The sequence below is a fragment of the Colias philodice genome, chromosome 3 (assembly GCF_061535455.1).
Source record: "Colias philodice isolate Cphi_HAF_F1 chromosome 3, ilColPhil1 Martin Lab GWU primary, whole genome shotgun sequence".
Taxonomy (NCBI): domain Eukaryota; kingdom Metazoa; phylum Arthropoda; class Insecta; order Lepidoptera; family Pieridae; genus Colias; species Colias philodice.
The window spans coordinates 6,193,787-6,215,626 of record NC_143088.1 but is presented as its reverse complement, the minus strand read 5'-3'; the positions used below and the strand labels follow the sequence as shown (position 1 = coordinate 6,215,626).

At 32.8% G+C, this 21,840-nt stretch overlaps 2 protein-coding genes across 2 annotated transcripts; one reads left to right on the top strand and one right to left on the bottom strand.

Moving 5' to 3' along the window:
- Window positions 1-362: 362 nt before the first annotated feature.
- On the bottom strand, window positions 363-8,014 carry UbcE2M (NEDD8-conjugating enzyme UbcE2M). The gene is made up of 4 exons (XM_089714369.1): window positions 7,823-8,014; window positions 7,493-7,626; window positions 6,271-6,438; window positions 363-569 (listed from the first exon to the last, which is right to left on the bottom strand). Exons 1-4 carry the CDS (start codon window positions 7,929-7,931, stop codon window positions 429-431), a joined length of 552 nt encoding a protein of 183 aa, XP_089570495.1. The 5' UTR covers window positions 7,932-8,014; the 3' UTR covers window positions 363-428.
- Window positions 8,015-16,735: 8,721 nt separating this feature from the next.
- Window positions 16,736-21,708, top strand: LOC149489674 (uncharacterized). Its single transcript, XM_089714359.1, has 6 exons — window positions 16,736-17,026; window positions 17,103-18,381; window positions 18,657-18,825; window positions 19,213-19,475; window positions 19,795-19,978; window positions 20,143-21,708. The coding sequence occupies exons 1-6, from the start codon at window positions 16,961-16,963 to the stop codon at window positions 21,350-21,352; spliced, it is 3,171 nt and encodes a 1,056-aa protein (XP_089570485.1). The 5' UTR covers window positions 16,736-16,960; the 3' UTR covers window positions 21,353-21,708.
- The last annotated feature ends 132 nt before the right edge of the window (window positions 21,709-21,840 follow it).

Here is a 21,840-nt window from a genome sequence, read left to right as displayed (position 1 = left end):
TAATAACATGCTATCGTACATCGTACGTAGGCACCAAATTATCGTGTTTGTACGATAATTATCGTACGGTTGGGAACGCTGGTCGTGACTCGTGCCTCGCGGCTTTGTGACTCAGCCGCGGCCGTGCTGCTCACCCGCTGCTCACTTCGCGCCACTACCATATTACGTACACGATACAATGTCAACTCTGTATTTGTATCGTATTTCCCATGTGGCGCTTTCTTTATAATTTCTTACTATTTTGAATTTTCTATACCAATCCTATCTAGTAAAGATTGAGAGCAGACAACATTTTCAATCAGTTTTTAATTAAATTTTAAAAAATTGCATAGAATTTCAGAAGCAAAGAATAAAGATACGTATATTATGTAATTGTGAGATTTATTTATTTGTATAATGTTGATATATAATTTACAGATGAGTCGTGTTCACTTGAGGCACCGTTCAAAGTATGAGGATCCGACGTAGCCGCCGCGCATGGCGCGCTGCACATGTTGTTCAAATAGTCTTCGGTTGCTCTGGAGCTCATCCGCTGCTTCTTTATTGAGAGGATCTTCGGGATTTGGTTCCTTTAAAAATACAAACAAAATTACCACCCATAAAACAAGTTATTTCGGCATTCGGAAGGTCTGCTAATTATGCATTGTATTCCTACCTAATTATTGTTTTATATGTATGGAATGCAAATTATCGATTTAAACCTAATCATCATTACATAATATTCTAAGAACCAGGCTTTCTGAAACCGAATATTTGAAGTCCGAGCGATATGCAAATAGCATTTTAATTAGAATTAGTCGCAACTAATTAAAATACAATTAGTTTTTTCAGATGTTATTATTGGAGTGATAATAGATCTTAGTAGTTCACTGGGGTAAGCAAACTCGCCCGCGCATCATACCTAGTTCTACTAAATGACCAATATTCTAAATATAGCACACAACACTTTATATTTATCAATTTATATGACCGATTTACTTAAGTTCGGTGGGTTCTTAAGAATTATATTTAAACTTTGACGAAATAATAAATCTTTGGATCTATATATCCATTTTTATTATATCGGCTATTTGATGCACGGCGTGTTTTCAGACGTTTATACATTAATTTCTTTGTTATAGTTAGGTACATCCTAAAATAAAATAAAAAAAGCTACGAACGAATTGATAACCTCCGTTTTTTGATATGTCGCGTCGGTTATTAGTTAAATACAACAGTTTATGGTTTATTTAATATCAACTACTTAAATTATTAAGTACACACTACACATTGCATAGCCAATGGTGAGAACTGTGGTGATGTGATTCATCATTCAATAGCTTTAAATAATCAAGGTCAAGGGAGAAAATTCGGGAATTTACTCCCAATTAAATATACACTACTAAGGCGATCTTCACACTGCCCCGCACCACGCTGCATGTTGCGTGACTGCGTGTTTAACGTTACTTGTAAGTATCTCCGTTTGTATAGAAAACACGCACAGTCCAACACACTGAAAATGCAACCACTCGCGTTCATGCGGATCACGCGCATACACGCGGAGAAACATGCATCCCCGCGCATAGGTGCGGGGCGAGACGCAAGGTATGGCACACCGAATCCCGCAGTGCCGCGCGTCGTGATGCTCAGTATTGCACGACCACCACAGTGAACGGCGAATAAATGAGAGCCGCCGCGGCCGTGCGTGAATCTACAAACGCAGCTACGCGCGTGAGTGCGCAAAAAACCCGCACGATGATGCAGATCTGCACTCCTGCAGGAACGCGCGTAGGTGCTTCGACACGCAACATGCAGCATGATGCGGGGCAGTGTGAAGATCGCTTAAGTCCCGAATTTACTCCCAATTAAATATACACTACAGCAATCACGTATCAAAAAGATAGACAGTTTATACACCAACAATATTGTAAGTAGGGATGCATCGATACGCCTTTTCGCCGATACGATACCGATACCACAGTATTACCATATTTCCTACAGTATGGCGACGAATGTACTTGTGCAGAGAAACGGAGGGGAACTGGCGGGGGGTCGGGCGAAGCGGGCCGCTTAATGCAATCACGCTGAGTTTGCATTAACTATCGCGAAAGGACGACGCAGTCGTATTTTTTGTGTAATAATTTTATTATACATAGGTACTTATATATACTATTATGGGGCGCAAAAACTGTTCCGTTTACGGATGTAAATCTACATTGAAATCCCAGAAGGAAACAATATTTCAGACAGATTGTGTTAATTATTGTATCTGTTGAATTAAAATCAAAGCTATGTATATGTTGTCCTCATTATTATCTAATCAGATTGTACATCCCAATGCGAATGCTATAATGAATTACTTAGTTAAATGGTATAATATACAATTAAGAACATCCAAAAATAAAGTGTCCACGTAAATAATATTTAGCAGTGCAATATCTGTAATTATATATTTATGAACAAATAATTACATCAGATTTAATAATTGCAATTATTTTGAATGTACATATGAATAAAAGATTTCATCATAATATTAATAATCACAATTGTTTTATTTCCCATTTGTTGCAACCCGTATTTATATTTCCCCAATATTTTCGTGTGGCAGCGTAAGTACCTACGCTGGCGGCGGCATCGCGCGACATCAAAGGCGTTTCCTTACTGTAGGAAATAATATTGTAATACTGTGCCGATACGCTTACTGTGAATTCAAAAATGAAGGTATAATAAATAAATCACAAGTCAGATTTTGTCTTTTTTTAATATAAAAAGTAGAGAGATTTAGTAATTAAAATTAACATTCATAAGATTTTTTGTTTAAAAAACAAAGTACATAATCTAAAGTTTTGCGGAGAAAGGCGATTTCGCAAGTCTGTTTGAATAAGACCTACGCTGGAAAATAGTCTCTCAGATGCAACAGAACTCATTTGGAAACTTAAGTATTTCTGCGCAATTTTTTTCAAGTTTGGGTATAAAACGTCATTGCGCCTCTATTCCACGTTACGGTGTTTCTAGTACTTTCTGCCCAAGTCTATCCCGTACTAATTTAAAAAAGAATAGTCCATTTAATAGGTTAATGAAAACGTACAATAGTGTTACCAATAAAAGAAATAGCTTACAACATAGTACAGGTAAATTAGCTTGGAGAAATTTTTGCATATGTAGTGGTGTGTATATTAGGTACTCAGATCTTAGAGCGCGTTTCCACTATATCGTTCTGGCCTATACAAAAATGTTTCGATATCCTAACATTACTATTTAATTTTATACTTATTCCTAGCAACACTTTTGTTTTCAATAAAAACAAGTTTTTATTTGAAAGAAAATGGTTTTGACTTTATAAAAAAAAATATATCATTCAATTTTACGTCCTTGAGCAAACGACAAGGCGACTACCGTGAAACAATAAAATATCGTGTCCATAATAATTTGTTTCATAATTAATATTTGACCATAATAATTACGAAACAAAACAAATAAATAAATCGTCACTTGAAAGTGGAAAGTGGAAACACGCACAAAACCAGAATAAACCAGTTTACGCTGTCCGCAGGTGCCACGTGCAGTCGTTTGGTACCGTTAGAACATAAAGCACATTTCATTCAAAAATTATAATTATTATGTACGTAGTTTAATTGATAAATTTTGTATTTGTTGATTGTTGTTATTATTTGTTATTATTGTTATAATATTTGTTGAAGTGAATTACATGTCCCGCAGCCGGAGGCCCCAAATGAAAACTCAGATGTACTTAAAAACTACATTTAATAGCTAAAATGAGACTTTTACACCCATGTCTGCACGATGCAGACCGGAGTTAAAAAATGAATTTATACAGTTTAATAATTATAAAGACGTAAGCTTGGATGCTAACTAAGGGAAATCGCATCCACATTCTATTCCCGTGCGAACGGCGTATTCAGCAGTTTTGTATGAAGGCAGGGCCATAACTAGTGTTTAATTTGTGTGTAAGTGTTGTAACTTTATATTGTTAATTCAATATGGCTCCAGTGTTAAAACATGGTCGAGGCAAGCCTTTGACTTCTCAAACTAAAGAATTAAACTTTAAATGTCGTTTCTTTTTCAGGTTAGTAAATTTTTCATTTTAGTAACATTGTTAATGTAAAAGTTATATGTATGTTAAATGTGCAAATATTAAAATAAAGTCTCATCTTTTTCAGAGGAGAAACACATATAGTTTAATTTAAAATCCCTTATATATACAGGGTTACTTGTAAAACACCGGCAACCTCGCAGGACAAGATAGCTAACATCATAAGTAACAACATTTCGACTTTTGATAATTTGTTAGATTTTATTTTCATACAAAAATAAATATTCATTTAATTTTCCGTCTGAATATTATAAACTCTACGCCTCCCAAAAATTACGTAAACAAAAAGCGAACGAGAGGGGGAGGGGGGCGTCGCGTCGTCCATCCGATAATTAATAGAACATAGACTTACAAATGTAAGGAGAGTACAATAAAAGTTTAAAAAATCATTTAAAAATAATTTATTGCGTTATGCCAAAAGTCGTAGAACAAATGTTGTTACTTATGATGTTAGCTATCTTGTCCTGCGAGGTTGCTGGTGTTTTACAAGTAACCCTGTATAAAATAAAAACTAAAAATAAAATGTTGTTTTATTTTATTTGCTGACCATACAGTCATACACTACTACAAACGCAAAAATTTCTCCAAGCTAATTTACCTGTAATATAACGTTGACATTGACATCTTTCACGATAATTTTTATAGTTTTAAAAATAAAATAGTAAATTTTATTCAGTGACACACATGTACATTTTTTAATTAAAAAGTATCGTTGTATCGGTCATAAAAATATCGTCGATACCGATATATCGGCTAACCCGAAGTATCGCCGATATATCGGTATCGGTATCGGATGCACCCCTAATTGTAAGTATCTATTTTAAAAAGTAATGGCCGTTAATAAGGCGCGCTCTTTCACAGACTACATTTCACTTGCAAGCGTACACTAGTCGGGCCATTACCAGCCCCCCTAGTCAAGTGGCTTTCTGTTAGCGTAGCGTTCAATAGAATAGACTACGAATGTATGAGATTGACGTAACCTGTAGATACGTTTTTCTACAGCCTACGTCAATCTCATACATTCGTAGTCTATTCTATTGAACGCTACGCTAACAGAAAGCCACTTGACTAGGGGGGCTGACTTTGTCTTGACATTTTGAAGAGTGTACATTCTGTACAGTATACATATTTTAACTTCCAAAACTTAGCACTATTGCATATTATTTATTAACGGAGGTAAGTAACCTCTCCTTATGGCATTGTTTTTTGTTCATATCAATATGTAGGTAATAATTTAATTATTCTTAGTGTATTTTATGTTAGCGTGAATGTCCGAAATGATGTGTTACATGTAATGATACACTGGTGACTGTTAACATTCACTAAGATCATTGGTAAATGACCGTCATTTATCCTTTTCATGATGATTTCCGTCATTCACGGGTTACGGTTATCTTACACCACGACGCGACGACTTGGTACATAATGAGAGAATTATGCATACATTTTATAAATATGTATATGCACTTAACAAGACTAAGTTAGATTTGCGTTATGTTATTTGAACCGTGACCCCAAAACGCACTAGCTGAGCGAGTCCCAGAACCTAATTCTGCCTATTTTTTTATTAGGGCAGAGTGTATACATATTATAGTATTTTTTTTAATTATCATTGGTAATTCTTCTTTTTTTTAATCTTTCTCGTTTCAGACATTCACAGTAATATAAAGGGTGTAATCGTTATGTGTGCACAGGCGATTATTTCGTAACTATTGCACATATCAAAAACCTTAAAACTGATATTGAAAGTCCTTTACCTATATATAAATTACCTATATATGTATAAATATATTATAAATTACACCTACACTTTGTTTCTCATCAATATACAATTAATTAATTTAAAATTGGTCAAAATGTCAATTCAATTGAAAGCATTTTCAATTGTAATCAGTCAGCAGAGCTATTATTGAATAAAGTTCTAATTTAAGACAATTTTTCCAAATTAGAAATGAGAATTTCTTTTTTTGTTATCGTATTTTGAATACATACCTACTATGATATTTCATATTACCAATGTTTCATTGAAAAAAATGTTTAATGTTAGAATTTTGTAAAATGGTACTAAAATTTGGGAAACTGAAACTGCAACAGAAGGAATATGTATATTTCTTCGGCATACCCTAGAGCCTAAACGGCTTGTCAGATTTTCGTGTGAATATAGTTTAAATGCTTACCAAGAATAAATACTGTAATCCATAAACTATAGAGTTAACAGTGAGCACTGGTTTCCAGTCTTCTCTGAGTATATTTAAACATACATTGCCCTCTAGGTCTATATTGGGATGATACACAGCTGTTTCACATTTCACTTTGGGTGGTTCATGAGGATAGTTTGGTCCTACCTAAAAAGTAAATTATTTTATGACACAACAAATTACTAGAACTTAGGAACTATAAAATTACTACACAAACACCACTAATTGTATTTTGATTATGATTTGATGACAATACTTGATAGTGAACACTAGGTTGTAACCAACCAAACAACACAACCAATAAAAATACTTGCTTTTGCCCTAAGGCAGAACTGCATGGTACAACTAGTACTAAAATAACTACTTACATACTTAGTACCAACATTTTCACTATTTTTTTAATCTTTTATGCATAATCAAAATGTATTTCTAAGACTAAGTTACGACACTGTGCATCAATGCACTTATTCAATTTCATAGTTTTGTTGATAAAATTTGATTATAAAATTAAACTTTGTGAGAATGTGTGAATTTATATTTGTTACTCTTTTATGCAAAATCCACTGTATGAATTTTGACACAATTAGATATTTAGTACTAGCTTTCCGCCCGCGTTTTCAAAGAAAACCCTGTTCCCGTAGGATTTCCGGGATAAAACCTATCCTATGTCCATTCTCGGGTATCAAAATATCTCTATACCAAATTTCATGCAAATTGGTTCAGTAGTAAAGGCGTGATTGAGTTACAGACAGACAGACAGAGTTTACTTTCGCATTTATAATATTAGTATGGATATACACATAGGCTACTTTCGGCTTAAGTACCAGATGATGTAGCAGTGGACTTTGTCTAATAATTGTCTTAGACATTTGAATTTTAAATGGATTTAAGAATATTATCATTCAAGAGACAAGAATATAAATTTTTACAGTACTGAATTTAATTCAGTTTAATTGCTTCATCCAAATATATTTACAGATTGCTTTAAATATATTTGAAGATATTAAGTTTAAAAAAACTATCATTGAATTAATTGACAAGAACTATAATGCTTTGCTCCTAAATAACTCCACCTGAAAGATTTAGGTTTTCCTCAATCACCAAAGTTGTAGAAAAAGTAGATTCTTACAGTGATGTGCTTCAAATTTTGAATAACTGCCTCTATTGTCTAGATATTAAAGCCATCATAATATTGATTTACCTTAAAGCTAAATACAAATCTCCCTCCTCTATAAAAACCCTCATCTGGACAAATTATTAACTTGAAATTGAGTAAATCATCTGGGTCTGGAAACTCTGTGTTACATGTCTTGGGTAAATTTAATTCATTCAAATCTGTAAATCAAAGAAGTTATAAAGTTATGATAGAACTGAAAAAAGAAAGGATAGTATATTATAGTTTTACCGTGAACAAATTCTATAAACAATACTCACAAGCAAAGATATAGGTAATAAATTTTTGTATAAAGTAAAAGAATTGGGTATAAAGATATAATTATTATGAGACATTCGAATCTTGCTCTTTACCTACCTTTTGTGATCCGCAATTGTGCTGCTGACGCCTTTTTTTGTGAACCGCCTGCTCGTGATGATCCTTCTTCATCTTTTTTTTGTTGTTTTAAAGAAAAAAGTTTAATCATTGTCCTAATTCGATCTAAATACTTTTATGAAATTGATTAAAACACAATATATTTTGACAGCTTCAATCAAATATGAAATATCAATACACTTTACAAGTAACGAGACATAAAAATGTTTTATTTATTTTTCCAATAACTAATAACTGCAAAATGTTCGCAGAAAAAAAATGAAAACAGAAAAAACACTAGTATTTTAGAGGATTTCATAAAAAAAAATGCAAAAAATATAGTTTTCTCTAATTTTCCTTTATCTATAGGCGAAATGACAGCTATGTATTGCTTTTTTGTATCTGTGACATAGATAAAAAAAATGTGAGCCATGTCGATTTGAGCCAAAATTTCGATTTGAGCAGACAGATTTATTCCTGCGGGGACTCGGAGCAAGGCTAGTTAATTGCTCCGAGTGCGGGGATATCTAATGATCTCTTTCATATTAAGAAGCTGAATCAGATATCTTTATAGGCTCTGAGTTTATAGGAATTCATCAGGTAGATGTATTTGACGTCTATCAATTTTATCTTCGAAGGGAGGTAACCTGTTTAAAAACATCGACTAGAGTGAATTAATCGACACAGACTTGAAACATTTGTCAATCGAAATTGAAACACATTGTCAATTTTAAAATTCATCAGGCGAATCCCTGTCCCAGTAATATACTTTCTTTCGTAAATTTAAGGAGCAAAATAAGACAAGTATCTACATAATTAAAAAAACACAACGCATTTATTAATTTATAGTGTCCGACCGAAACTGGTTTCCAGGCCGAAACCGAAACCGAAACCGAATGTTCGGCCGTGGCTTCAGTTTCGGCCGAAACCGAAACCGAAACCGAAACTCACGTGGTCAAGTATGAAATTTCTAAAAATACTGAACTTTGGTGCATTTTACCTATTATTTTGCCTTAATTAGGGCATGAAATGAAAACACAGTATATTAAATTTGTTGTAATCATTTATTTAATATAAAATAAAAAAATAGTATTTTTAAAATATTAATAATAACAATTTTAATTTTTATTATTTTTTCAAATTAAGTTCTCAGTTAAATCAGTCATCTAAATCAAATCAGTAATTGTTACTGTTAGTTTTAATACTAAGTTTTGGTATTTTGAGATCTTTCTCTTTATTAAAGAGTCTTTAATACTTTGGATTGGTATTTGTACTTAGAAGAATAATCAGTCTCTTATATAAAAATAATAATTATTAATTACTATTACACCCAGTTCCAATCTCAACATAGATAATCAAAAATTGTTTCCACCAGCGTGGGTCAACCAACGCTTTGACAGCGTCCGTCAAAGCGTTGCCGAGGAAAACGAAGTTAGGCGAGCGTGAACGTGTGTCACAACGTGTGTGAACTAAGTTCACTGAACTTGCGAAATAAGTTTCGGTTTCGGCAAAAGTTTCGGCCGATTTTGGCCGAAACCGAAACTGCGGCCGAAACTTGATTTTTGGCCGAAACTCGGCCGAAACCGAAACCGAAACCGAAAGTTCGGTCGGACACTATTAATTTATGATGATTTTTATTCACAAGAAATCAATGCATTCGATTCTAGATGTCAGATTTCGATTTTTAGAGTAACGTCTCTGGTATTTAAAAAGAAAAAAGTAGTGTCCGACCGAACTTTCGGTTTCGGTTTCGGTTTCGGCCGAGTTTCGGCCAAAAATCAAGTTTCGGCCGCAGTTTCGGTTTCGGCCAAAATCGGCCGAAACTTTTGCCGAAACCGAAACTTATTTCGCAAGTTCAGTGAACTTAGTTCACACACGTTCACGCTCGCCATACTTCGTTTTCCTCGGCAACGCTTTGACGGACGCTGTCAAAGCGTTGGTTGACCCACGCTGGTGGAAACAATTTTTGATTATCTATGTTGAGATTGGAACTGGGTGTAATAGTAATTAATCATTATTATTTTTATTTATGAGGTACCTAAAAGAGACTGATTATTCTTCTAAGTACAAATACCAATCCAAAGTATTAAAGACTCTTTAATAAAGAGAAAGATCTCAAAATACCAAAACTTAGGCCAAGCGCGCACCACGATTTTAATTTTTGCGACACGATTTCAAAATCGCGCTGTAGAAAATCGCAGAGAGTACGGTGCGCGCACAGCGATAATTTAATAGTGATCATTACTCACTTTCATCATGGATTTCGTACAAGTTGCTTGTCTTTATTTACTACTTCGGAGGATAAGAAGAAAAAAAAAGAAAATTCGTCAATATTAGACTCATCCTTTTACAGCAGATAAAATTATTGTCAAAGGTTTCTTTTATCAGAAATACAATGAACTTCCATGTATGGTATATATTTCTGATATGGATGTATCCCAAAAAATTCTTTGGCTATTATAGAATGAAAATTCCGCCAAAAGGCCACCCTTTGTGCTTGTTTTTTTTATTATTGTAACCTTTATGTATATTTTGTTTCTTGCACAATAAAGTGTTAAATAAATAAATAAATTCAAACTTTTGACAGATTACTGAGTTTATGTTTACCAAACAATACCTAATATAACACTATGATGTTTACTGTTGGACAGACGAAACACAAGTGAAGTGCCGGCCGGGCCCGAGTGTGCGATTTTATGATCGCAGTGCGCGCGGTACCATACAATTTCATATTCTGCATTTCATTTTCGCGACAATCGCGTCGCGAGCAGTCGCAGCAAAATGTGACAAATCACAATTTTAAAATCGCTGCGATTATTTATTCGCATGTGCGCGCATTGTCATAGTAACTCATACGTTGTATTTCTGCGATAAAATAATCACGCTGCATAAAGTCGTGGTGCGCGCTAGCTCTTAGAGCGTTTTCACATTTTCCGATCCGATATCGGATATCGGACGCCGATAGCCGATATCCGATATCGGATACAATTTGCCCTTTCACATTGTCCGATAAAATCGTTCCGATATCATCATGAGTGTTGCCAGAAATTTTTAGAGAAAACTAAACTAAATTGCCAGTTGATAAAAAAGGTATAATTAAAAAAATCAAATTTTATAAATCATAGTTGTACATGTACATTAAAAATAACTACGATAAAGAAAAACAACTTCAAAAAAGAAAAGTAAAATGTAAAAAAAGATATCACAAATTACTGCATATTATTTAGATGTGCTATTGACTAAATAGTTTTGATATCGGTCATTTGTATAACATAATATACTTTATGTTAACACATTATATATCAATACCTACTACAACCTAGTATTAGTTAATAGTTTTAGTAATACATATTAGTAAATACCTTTCAAAATCTATTAAATGTATTTTTAGCAAGACGTATCTAGTCATTTAGTCATTTTTCACTACATACATTTATAAAAGTTCATATAGTACCTACGATAAATTTATTAAGTGATACAATCTTTGTTCACATTTTCTTTTCTTTTTCTTATTACACTGTAATATCCTAAAATAATATTGTCACTCGTTCAAATATATTTGTAATATGATTGTTGTAATTTCCTGTAAGTAAAGATACATAAATTATTTTATTCTCATAAACAATTATTTTAGAATTAAGAGTTTTCAAACTTTGTATTCTTTGTTGTAAATTCAAAATAAACATAAAATCGGTGTGAAATCTCCTCCTTTTTTTGAAGTCGGTTAAAAACAAAGCACTTAATGACAACAATACAATAAACAGCACAACCACCATCCGAGTAGGAGGAGGAGCGAGGCAGAATGAGATAAAATAAAGATGATAGACACTAATGTTTTCGAAGATAGATATTTGAATTTAAGAACGCAATATATTTTTGTTTACTTCAGTTCAGCCAATTGCCGTATATTTTAATACGGCAAATAAAAATACCTGCCGTATAAATCGTATTTTAAATGCCTATAAATACTTAAATGTGTGTTTTCTTAATAAAAAAAGGTTTCTTTTAATAGAAAAGGTTTTAGTTTAAAGGCAAAGAATTTTTTAAAGATTGAGCGCCCTATAAGACTGAAAATACACAAACTAGTGCTTTTTTGCTGTTGGTATACTGCCTTTTCGAAAATTGAGTTGGCAACACTGAACTTTATCGTCCGATAGCCACTGGGAATATCGGTGTCGGCTCCGATATCCGATATCGGACCGGACAATGTGAAAGACAGGCACATATTTCATACATTTTACTTCCCTCCGATATCGGATATCGGCTATCGGCTTCCGATATCCGATATCGGATCGGATAATGTGAAAACGCTCTTAGTATTTAAAGTAACAGTAACAATTACTGATTTGATTTAGATGACTGATTTTACTGAGAACTTAATTTTAAAAAATAATAAAAATTAAAATTGTTATTATTACTTAATATTTTTAAAATATTATTTTTTTATTTTATATTAAATAAATGAATACAACAAATTACTGTGTTTTCATTTCATGTCCTAATTAAGGCAAAATACTTTTGGACACAGTAGCTCACGTGGAAACGATGCTGCTGATATACTAGCCAGAAGGGCATCTGAAACACCGGTCATGGGACCTTTTCCCATTATACCGCTACCTGCTAGCTGGACCCGGATGATGATTACCCAGCTCACTAGCACTGCTCAGAGAGCGGAATGGTCATGCAGATCTGATTGCAAGCAAGCCAGAGAAGCCCTACCGGACATTGACTCGAGACTTGCACGTCGGCTTCTCAACCTACGTAGAGTGCAACTACGCGTAATAACAGGGACCCTCACAGGGCACGGCCCCTTTAACAAACATCTCTTCAATCTAGGGATCACAGACAGTCCGCTATGCAGAGCATGCATGGAGACCGAGGAAACGGCAGCCCACGTCATCATGGAATGTAAGGGGGTTGCGGAGTACAGGGCAAGACACCTGGGGTCTCCCGGGTCCCTCCCCGAAGCCTTTGGCAGCCCTCACAAGCTGCTTGGCTTCATGGAGGAGCTCGGGTGGTTTCAGTTTTAGCTGGTTTCCCCCACCTCCCTCTCTCACGCAAAATAGGCGCTTGACGTCGAGTTGCGGAGAAATGCCCGTATTATTATTTAAGGCAAAATAATAGGTAAAATGCACCAAAGTTCAGTATTTTTAGAAATTTCATACTTGACCACGTGAGTTTCGGTTTCGGTTTCGGTTTCGGCCGAAACTGAAGCCACGGCCGAACATTCGGTTTCGGTTTCGGTTTCGGCCTGGAAACCAGTTTCGGTCGGACACTAGAAAAAAGGTTTATTGACACAATATTGTAGCGACGTCAGTTCTTTAAATCAGAAATTGTTTATTATGTTAAGAATGGTTTATTAGTAAAATCAAATTTTAAAATTAATTGTATCGGTCATTATTATTATAAACTTGTAATCGTAATTGAAAAAAGTTAAGCAAATGTGCAATTCTAACAAAACGAAATAACATATGTTTATTTATGTTTATGTTTATATTATTCTATGGCGTCGTTACTAGGTTACGTTGTTGAATTTAGTTGAACTGTCAACAAGAAGCTTATATCTCATACACTGGAGATTTCGGTATGAACCACAGGTATGAACATTTGACGTGTAACAAGAAAATTGTTGTGTTCTATCACTTTCACACCTAACTTGGTATTGCCACTGTTAATACGAAGTTTTCCCAAGGCTACTATGTATGCTGTAATATTCTGTGCAAAAGGTTAGTTTTTGTACATGAGTTTGTTGATAAATTGCCAACAACGTCATTCAGAAGCATTGTTGGATGAGACAATTATTATTTATGCTAAATAAAATAAGTATCTGAACAAATTATTAAAAAGCGATATTCCCTGATTATGGGTAGTTACCATAATAAAATAGGCTATTTGACAGTATAAAAAATAAATTACTTTTTTGTGTAATCCATATATATATATAAGGTTTTTGAAGCGATTTAAATTAATAAATGATATAAATAATAACTTATTTATTTATAAATCGTCGAGAAAAAACATCATATTTTTTAAAATTACCACGTGACTGAAAACATCCATGATTGGCTGCATCTGCCATGACGTCACAGCGGCGTAAATAACAAGTGATCCCAACTTTTACTCACGTCGTTGCTGAATTTCGCTTTTGGTTTTGATTCTTGTATAACTTATTTCTTGTGATTCAAGGTGTCTGTAATCAGTTTTGTTCTTTATGTGTTATTTTTGTTTGTCATGGAACCTTATTTCGAAAAAGCAGACAGTAGAAATCTACCTTTAAGTGGACGCTATAATTATCGGCATGTTCTTTAAAAACAACCCAGATTTTTACGCTCCTGAATTGAGAAATGTGAAAACAGCTACGTAAGTTAATATTTCAAACGTCATTCATTAGGTACCTTTTTAGTTAAATGTACCTACAAACAGGAATCACAATTGCACAATAATTATGAAGTATACATTTTTTAGGTTATGCCCTTTGTTTTTCATTTCAGCCATCCAGTTTATAGGATTGACGTGTTTGTATTGATTATTTTCAATATCAATACAAACACGTCATCATCAATTTATATGTAACGATTTATATTTATATACGTAATGAGACGATTTATAGGTACTATGTATTGCAAATAAAATAAACTGCCTACTAGGTATTCAACACCATACTTACATCGAAGTGGACTTCACAAAAAAAAACTGTTTTAAATGATACAATATCTAATATCACTTGGATTTCTGCGAGCTAACTGCAACCACTTTCTACGCATTTTTATATCTTTTGGAGCACATATAAATAGTACGTCAGGGGTTTTAATAGTTGTATTTCTGCATCCAGGAACTACACACCACCTATAAGAACTCATTTTCTGTTTTTAAACAGATTAACTTAATTATACTATAATTAAAACAAAAACGAACAATAAGTACTAGGAGCAAGTTGATGTTTACGCCGCTGTGACGTCACCATGGTCGCGAGACGCCATATTCTTCAAAATTGTGTTTTGGCGGCATATTTGAATATCATGTTTTTATTTTCCATTTTCTCAATGAATAACTACAAAAAATTAAGAAACATGTGTTTTGTGTGCTCTATAAACGTATCTTAATAATTTGAGACAGTTTTCAAAACCTTGTCAAATAGCCTATTGTAGCAACTCTCACTTTGACAATATGACATAAGTGTCAAAAAAATTGCGTCGCTTCGAATATTTAAGTTAATATTGTTGCGTATTTAATAAATATTTTCCGAATATTAATAATGTATTGCATTGTGAAAAATTGCAGAAGTTTTTGGACACCAAATTCTGGCCTATAATTTCACAGGCAAGTGTATATTTACGTTATTTACAATATTCCTTAATACTCGTGCATTTACCTGTTTAGAATCATTTTAATGGCAAAAATCGTAAAATTTATCATCATTTTACTAAGCAATCATGTTAAATAAGTTCTTTTCCTAATATGTACTTTCATCATTTTTCAACAAGTTTTCAACAAACAAATTTAACAAGTAAGGTAACCATGATGATGGGTTTTTACGGATAGCGACGATAATATATTGCTAAACAATATTATGATGAACATTTAGTACACCATTTTAAATTTTTTTATACTAGTAATGAAACAACACACGACATCGGTATTGTACTCACATATTGTGGTTTGTTCTTTTTTACATTGAAATTTATACTTTTTAACCTAATATTTTTTTGTTTTACGTATTTCAGCTTTCCAAAAATGAAATAAAAAGAAATAAATGGCTGTCCATAGTGCCTATCAAGGGTAAAATTTATCAACATGCCAGAATATGCAGTTTGCATTTTAAGCCTGAGGATTACGGTCCAGAAAAAAAATACCTTTTGAAAAGTGCTATACCTTTTTATTTACCACATTCTTGTTACTGCGTCTCAACTGATAAAGTAATTTTAATTATATTATAATTAACTACCATGAAACCATTAGTAACCGTAAGTACAGCTCCTGAAAGACATACGAATTTCTGAGAACTGGAATATCGTTACCACACATCAACACTAGCGATGCAACTCTCCCTTTGGAATATTGAAAAGTTTTATATTGAAGCTTGAGTAACCAAAACGATGTTTAAATGTATACGTAGCACTCATTTTAATTAAAAAATCGTAGTATGAGATCAAAAGTTATCAAGCGTTATTTAAAACTATCATTCTCTACCAATTAAAATGGTATGTACCTATAAAGATGATAATTATTCATGTAAGTTGACCAGTAATATTATAATATAAATACTGTTAAAAATATATGTCGTAATTATTTATAGACCATGATTTTTAGTTTTTTTTATTTCGAAAAATCCTGAATATACAAACCAGTGTGGTCACCCACAGAAAGAGACAAAAAACAACACTGACGTCATTCAAGGTTATATTTTCTTGTGACAAGTTAATGGTCATAGTGCAATCTCCAGTGTATTAGATATAAGCTTCTTGACTGTCAATTAATGTTCTCTATTAAAATGGCTCTACTATACATAGTCACGTTTTTTTTTATGGGACGCCGTAAAATGGCGGAGAAAAATAGAAAATAGCTATCAGATTATATGAAAAATTGGAATTGCTGTTAGTAATTCACGAAATTATTTATTTTTTAATCTCTGAACTCTGATGGACTGTAAAGGTTACATGATGGATCGTCCGCTCTCTAGGCGAAACCACCACCACCACGAAACCACATGACGCGACGCGTGACGGGCGTGACGGCGTAACATAATTCAATGATATTTGCTTGGATATTTGCCGAATCTTGTCGTGCCGTGACGTGCAGTGCTGCCAACTCAAATTTCGAAAAGGCACAAGGCCAGTGGCCATTAGTGAATGCTAGGCATTATAGTTACTCTGTGGAGAGTGAAGACTGTCAACATTGGACAAAATAATGACATCTGAGACTTGACCAAACTTGACTTTGAGTTCTAGCTTCTTGCACAGGCTTCTTGTGGTTGATGCTTGTAATTAAGTATTTTCGTAGCGGTTTTGATTGTTTAAAGAATATAATAACTTAGTAAAAGGAAGCCAAAATTACACTAAATATTGTGAAAACTTTAAATACAAATACTTTGTATAGGTAACATATAATCTTTCTTACATTATTTTGCTGAGATAAATTAAAATGTCTAACGAAGATGTTATTGAATTGGGGTCTTCCGATGAAGAGAAGGAACCTGCACCAAAAAAGGTATAAGATGTAACCAATCTATTGGCATTTTTTCTGCTTTCATTAAAACTAATAGTGTTCTTATTTGTGTCCACAGAAAAAAACTATACCTAATGCTATGGTACGCATACCAAATCCATACGCGAAACTCCCAGGTTTAACTATAAAGCCCTCTAAAAAAGCGCCGGCGAAAAGTCAGGGCATAAATAAAATAAACAAAAATGCTTCAATTAATTTGCCACAGCTTGTAAATAGTAATGTTAGAGAAACTGTAAGGATACCATCAAATATGAAATGTCTTCTAGCAAAGAAACAAGGGCTCAGCTGTATACCAATTAAAATGTGTAAGCCCATTAGGCCTGCTAATGCAACTACTAATGTTGCTAATAAAGCCACAATTTCAAATAAGACCAAAATAAAGGGTATTATACCTGGTAGGGTGCTCTTAAATAATTTGCCTCCAAGTATTACAATTAAAAGAACAAATGATTCTCCTACAATGAACATATCTCAATTATGTAAACAAAAGAAAATGAAAACTAAAAAACATTCCCCTCAAGTAATACAAACAGTTGAAATTGATGATGAAGATGTGCCGGTAGCATCTACATCCGTACCTCAGTGGTACAAAAGACCTGAAGAGGAAGATGATGGGGTGAGTTTAAAGACAGACACAAGTCTAGAAAAAGTTGAATCGTTAGAAGAACAAAATAACAAGGAACCTGAACCAAACAGATACATTGAAATAACTATTGAAGATAGTCCAATAAAACCTGCCCAATCTAAACATACTGGTGAAGCTAGCAATGCTATCACTATTGAAGATAGCCCCGTAAAAGCTATTGTGAATAAAGATGAAAATAATCCAACATTAAACTCAAAGCAAGATAAAAATAGTAAAAAGAAACTTGATTATCCACATGAGATACCTATTGAAAATAATGGAATGGTAGAAATTGAAATCCAACCTATGGAAGAGAATGATGTAATAAAAATTAACCATGAATATAGAGCGAATAAAACAAAGCCGAGTAACTTGAATGACCAGCGTAAAACTGAAACAAGGGAAACTGACAACTCTATGCAAGACAAAGAGTTCAATCGTACTTATCAAAAGTTTATTGATACATGTTTTCGTATTGAAAACTCTGATGACATGAAAAAGATAGTTGAAAAGAAAATCAAAGCATATTATAGACAATGTTCTAAAGAGTTTGTTGATTCAGAGGAGTTCACAGACCTGGTGTCTGGAAAGATTCTTGCTATAGAAGCATCACCAGACAAAATGTATCTTTATATTAAAGATGTTGTTGACGAGTTAAATATGCAGCGGAAAATGACGAAAGCCAATATAAAGAATGAAGATGACTATGAAGGTTTGATGCTTCTTTACTGTGTTTGATGTTGTAGTTCTTTTTTAATTATTCACTTGGAATGTGTATATCCAACCTTAAAATATTTTTTTAATTCTTAATTTTCAAATCCATTAATCATCATCATCTTCAGGTTGTATTTTGTTTTGTACATAAACATTCAATCATTTGTGAAAGACTATTATTATTTAATTTGATTTTTTATGTTTTTATTAAACTTAATTTACATTTTGAATTTTGTCATGGAGCATTTTTACATACTTAAAATTATTTTTCAGACTCTAATGAAGACACAATGGATAGAAGTGAATATGACACTAAGCGTCAGAGACAAATTCGAAAGTTGGAAAAAACACTGAAGAAATTACATAGAGCTATTCAAAAGCTTGAAGAACAGGAAGTTGACTTTGATGATGATGATGACTCAGTTTATTTGTTAACTGAGAGGTAAATAATTTAAATACTAATTTAATAAATTTAAAATTTTCTCTTTTATTGTTTCTTTTGTTTAAATACTGAAGTAATAATTGACACTTTTTTCAAATTCAAATAATTTATTGCTTACCAATACATTTACATATTATATTTAAATCATACAAGGACTTCCATCTATAATAGGAACTTTATTAAAATTGCTTGTACATGTATAAATAAAAAGTTACCATATGGCATAGAGAATAATATTAATTATGGTAATTTATGATTCCCATAAGAATCAATTTGCCTGTTTTAATTTTATAAATAAATAACATGTACATGTTTTTATATTTCCTCTTGTTAAATTACTTGGATATCAGGAGGACAGTGTTTTTTAATAACTTATGTATATTTTAGGTATAAAGAAAGATTAGTCAAAGTACACGCAAAGTTCTGTCAGTTGACAAACACTAAAATGCCATCAGAGCCAAGTATTAAACTTGAGGTTCGTCCTGGCCGACCATCCGCCCCTGTACGTAAAGTTGAAAAGCTTATCAATGTTAAAGTGCCAATTGGAGCGCCACTACCGTTTCCTGATTTCCATGATGTGCTACGCTGTGTAAGAGAGGCCAACCAGGAAGATAAACTTGGCTGGACTGAAATGGAAATTATAGAAGAAGGTAAATATACTTTAAAGATTGTATATATGATTTATTAGATACTCTATAGTTACAAAATAAAAAGAATTTTGTTCATTCAAATTGTAAAATTTGTTTTAACCCTATTAAAGAGATGATAATGACATGTATTTATTACTTAATTTAACTCGTCATAAGTCTACATGCAGGAATGAGGAAACATATCTAATTTTAATAAATAAAGCATACAATTTATTATGTATTGTCGCGTTTTCATAACTTTTATCAGTCAATTGTCATTACTTGATTAGTATAAAAATAAGAACTAAGAAAAAAATATAGAGCATCTTTATATTTCCAGCTCGAGCTATATTTACAAGTTGTGGCAAAAAATTACAAAGACGTCGACAGGAGAATGAATGGAGAATAGCAGCATCTAGACTACCAACAAATGAAGACCCTGCTGAAAAGGATGAAGATCTTAAGAAGATTCTACAGAAAAACAAAGAAATAGCTTCGAAAAAGGAGTCAGAAGTTTTCAACAAGTAAGTACTATAATTTATGTATCCAAAGTAAACTAGTATATTTGTTTCTTCATTAGAAGAAAGTTATTTTAACCTTCATTTGCATACTCATAAAGTGAAAGTCAGTATTTGAAATTTTACTAATATTATTACAAAATGATTTTAAATTGATTGATTTTTTTTAGGTATGCTGATAGACAGATTCAATTAAAATTAGAAGCAGTAGAAATAGGTGATAAAGAAGCTAATGAATCTCCAATAGAGAGTGAGGAAGATGATGATGCAGACAGCACTTTATTAAAAGATAAAGAAAAGAGAAAAAGTCGTTTAAAGAGGCTTATCCAGGAAAAGTCTAAATTGGTTAATGAAAGCACAAAAGAAGTAGTACCTGAGAATGTAGAAGATGATCAAGAAAAATCGGATCAGATTGAGTGCGATAAAGAAAAGTCGGATCAGATTGAGTGCGATAAAGAAAAATCGGATCAGGTTGATGACGGCGGAAGCGGTAGTAATGTTCAGAAAGAGAAATATAATGAAGTAATAAATAGTGATTCCGAACCTAAAGATAATGACGATAATGAATTACAGACTATTAGTGATGATAATAATATTGAATCAGACGTTGATGAATTACACCTTTTGCAAAAATTATATTCGGAAAATGAAGCTAATTCCTCTGCAGTAGATTCAGAATCAGAATCGCTAATAAGTCTGTCTGATTCTGATAATGAAAACCCAAGAGATGATGCGGAAAGTTCTACTCTGAATGCTATGGATGTTATAAGTATTGAAAACTCAAGTTACTCTGAATCCGAAAATACCCTTGAAGATACTAATAATTATATACATTTTGAAGTGAGTATCGAAAATAAAGTGGAAGAATTATCTAACATTAATGAAGTTAGAGAAGTGAGAGAAGAAGAAATGTTATCTAGTGATTGTAATAATATCCAGAAACAGTCTACTACTGATAATTGTAATGGTGAAAATAATAAAAATATGACACACACCAAAGAAGCCACCCAAGAAGATAATAATATGATTACCCAATCTGAGCAGACTCTGCTGTCACCGGAGGCGGAAGAAGCAAACGAGAATATTTTGCTTGGTTCATCTGATGATGATGATCACATAGTTAATGACAAAGAAGTTGATGCGTGTGTTAATTTAGGAGATGATAATATATCCATCTCTGAAACATGTATAGGTATTCTAACACCAAATGAAAATAATATTGAAGATAAAGAGAAGGGTCTCATAGAAAACGATAAAAATGAAAATATTGTGCCTTCACTATGCAGTGACGAAATAGAAAAAAGTGACTCAAATGTGGAAAATACTAACACCAAAATAGATCAAGAAGATTTGGCTATGTCAGTCACAGAAAATATATAATTATATAAATTTAATTAAGGCCAATATTTCACAATTTCTAAACAGAAAACTGAATTAAAGACTGACCAATATTCAGCTTCCAATAAATATTATTTGGCAAATTATAAATATGCAAATGAATATTATCCTGTTTAGAATTAATTACATTTGCATCACAGGTTAATGGTATAATATGTGTATTGTGTACATATATAATTTAATATTACCCAATACTTTAATTGTCATGACTTAGGATTTAGAAAAATCATTATTTCTGATATGATATTTTGCTTACATATTTGATGCACATCATCTGCATTATGCATGATCCTTTATTACTTTTTGTTTGTAATCATTAAAATTTCGTTTATATAAGTGAAGAGAAGTTTCTTTCATTTATATATTTTGTTTCCTTAAATAAGAATGCAACAGGCAACATCTCACAGGTTTGTAATTCTACCTAATAGCAGGTAGATATCGCTGAACGTATATGTACGTTCTTATAAATA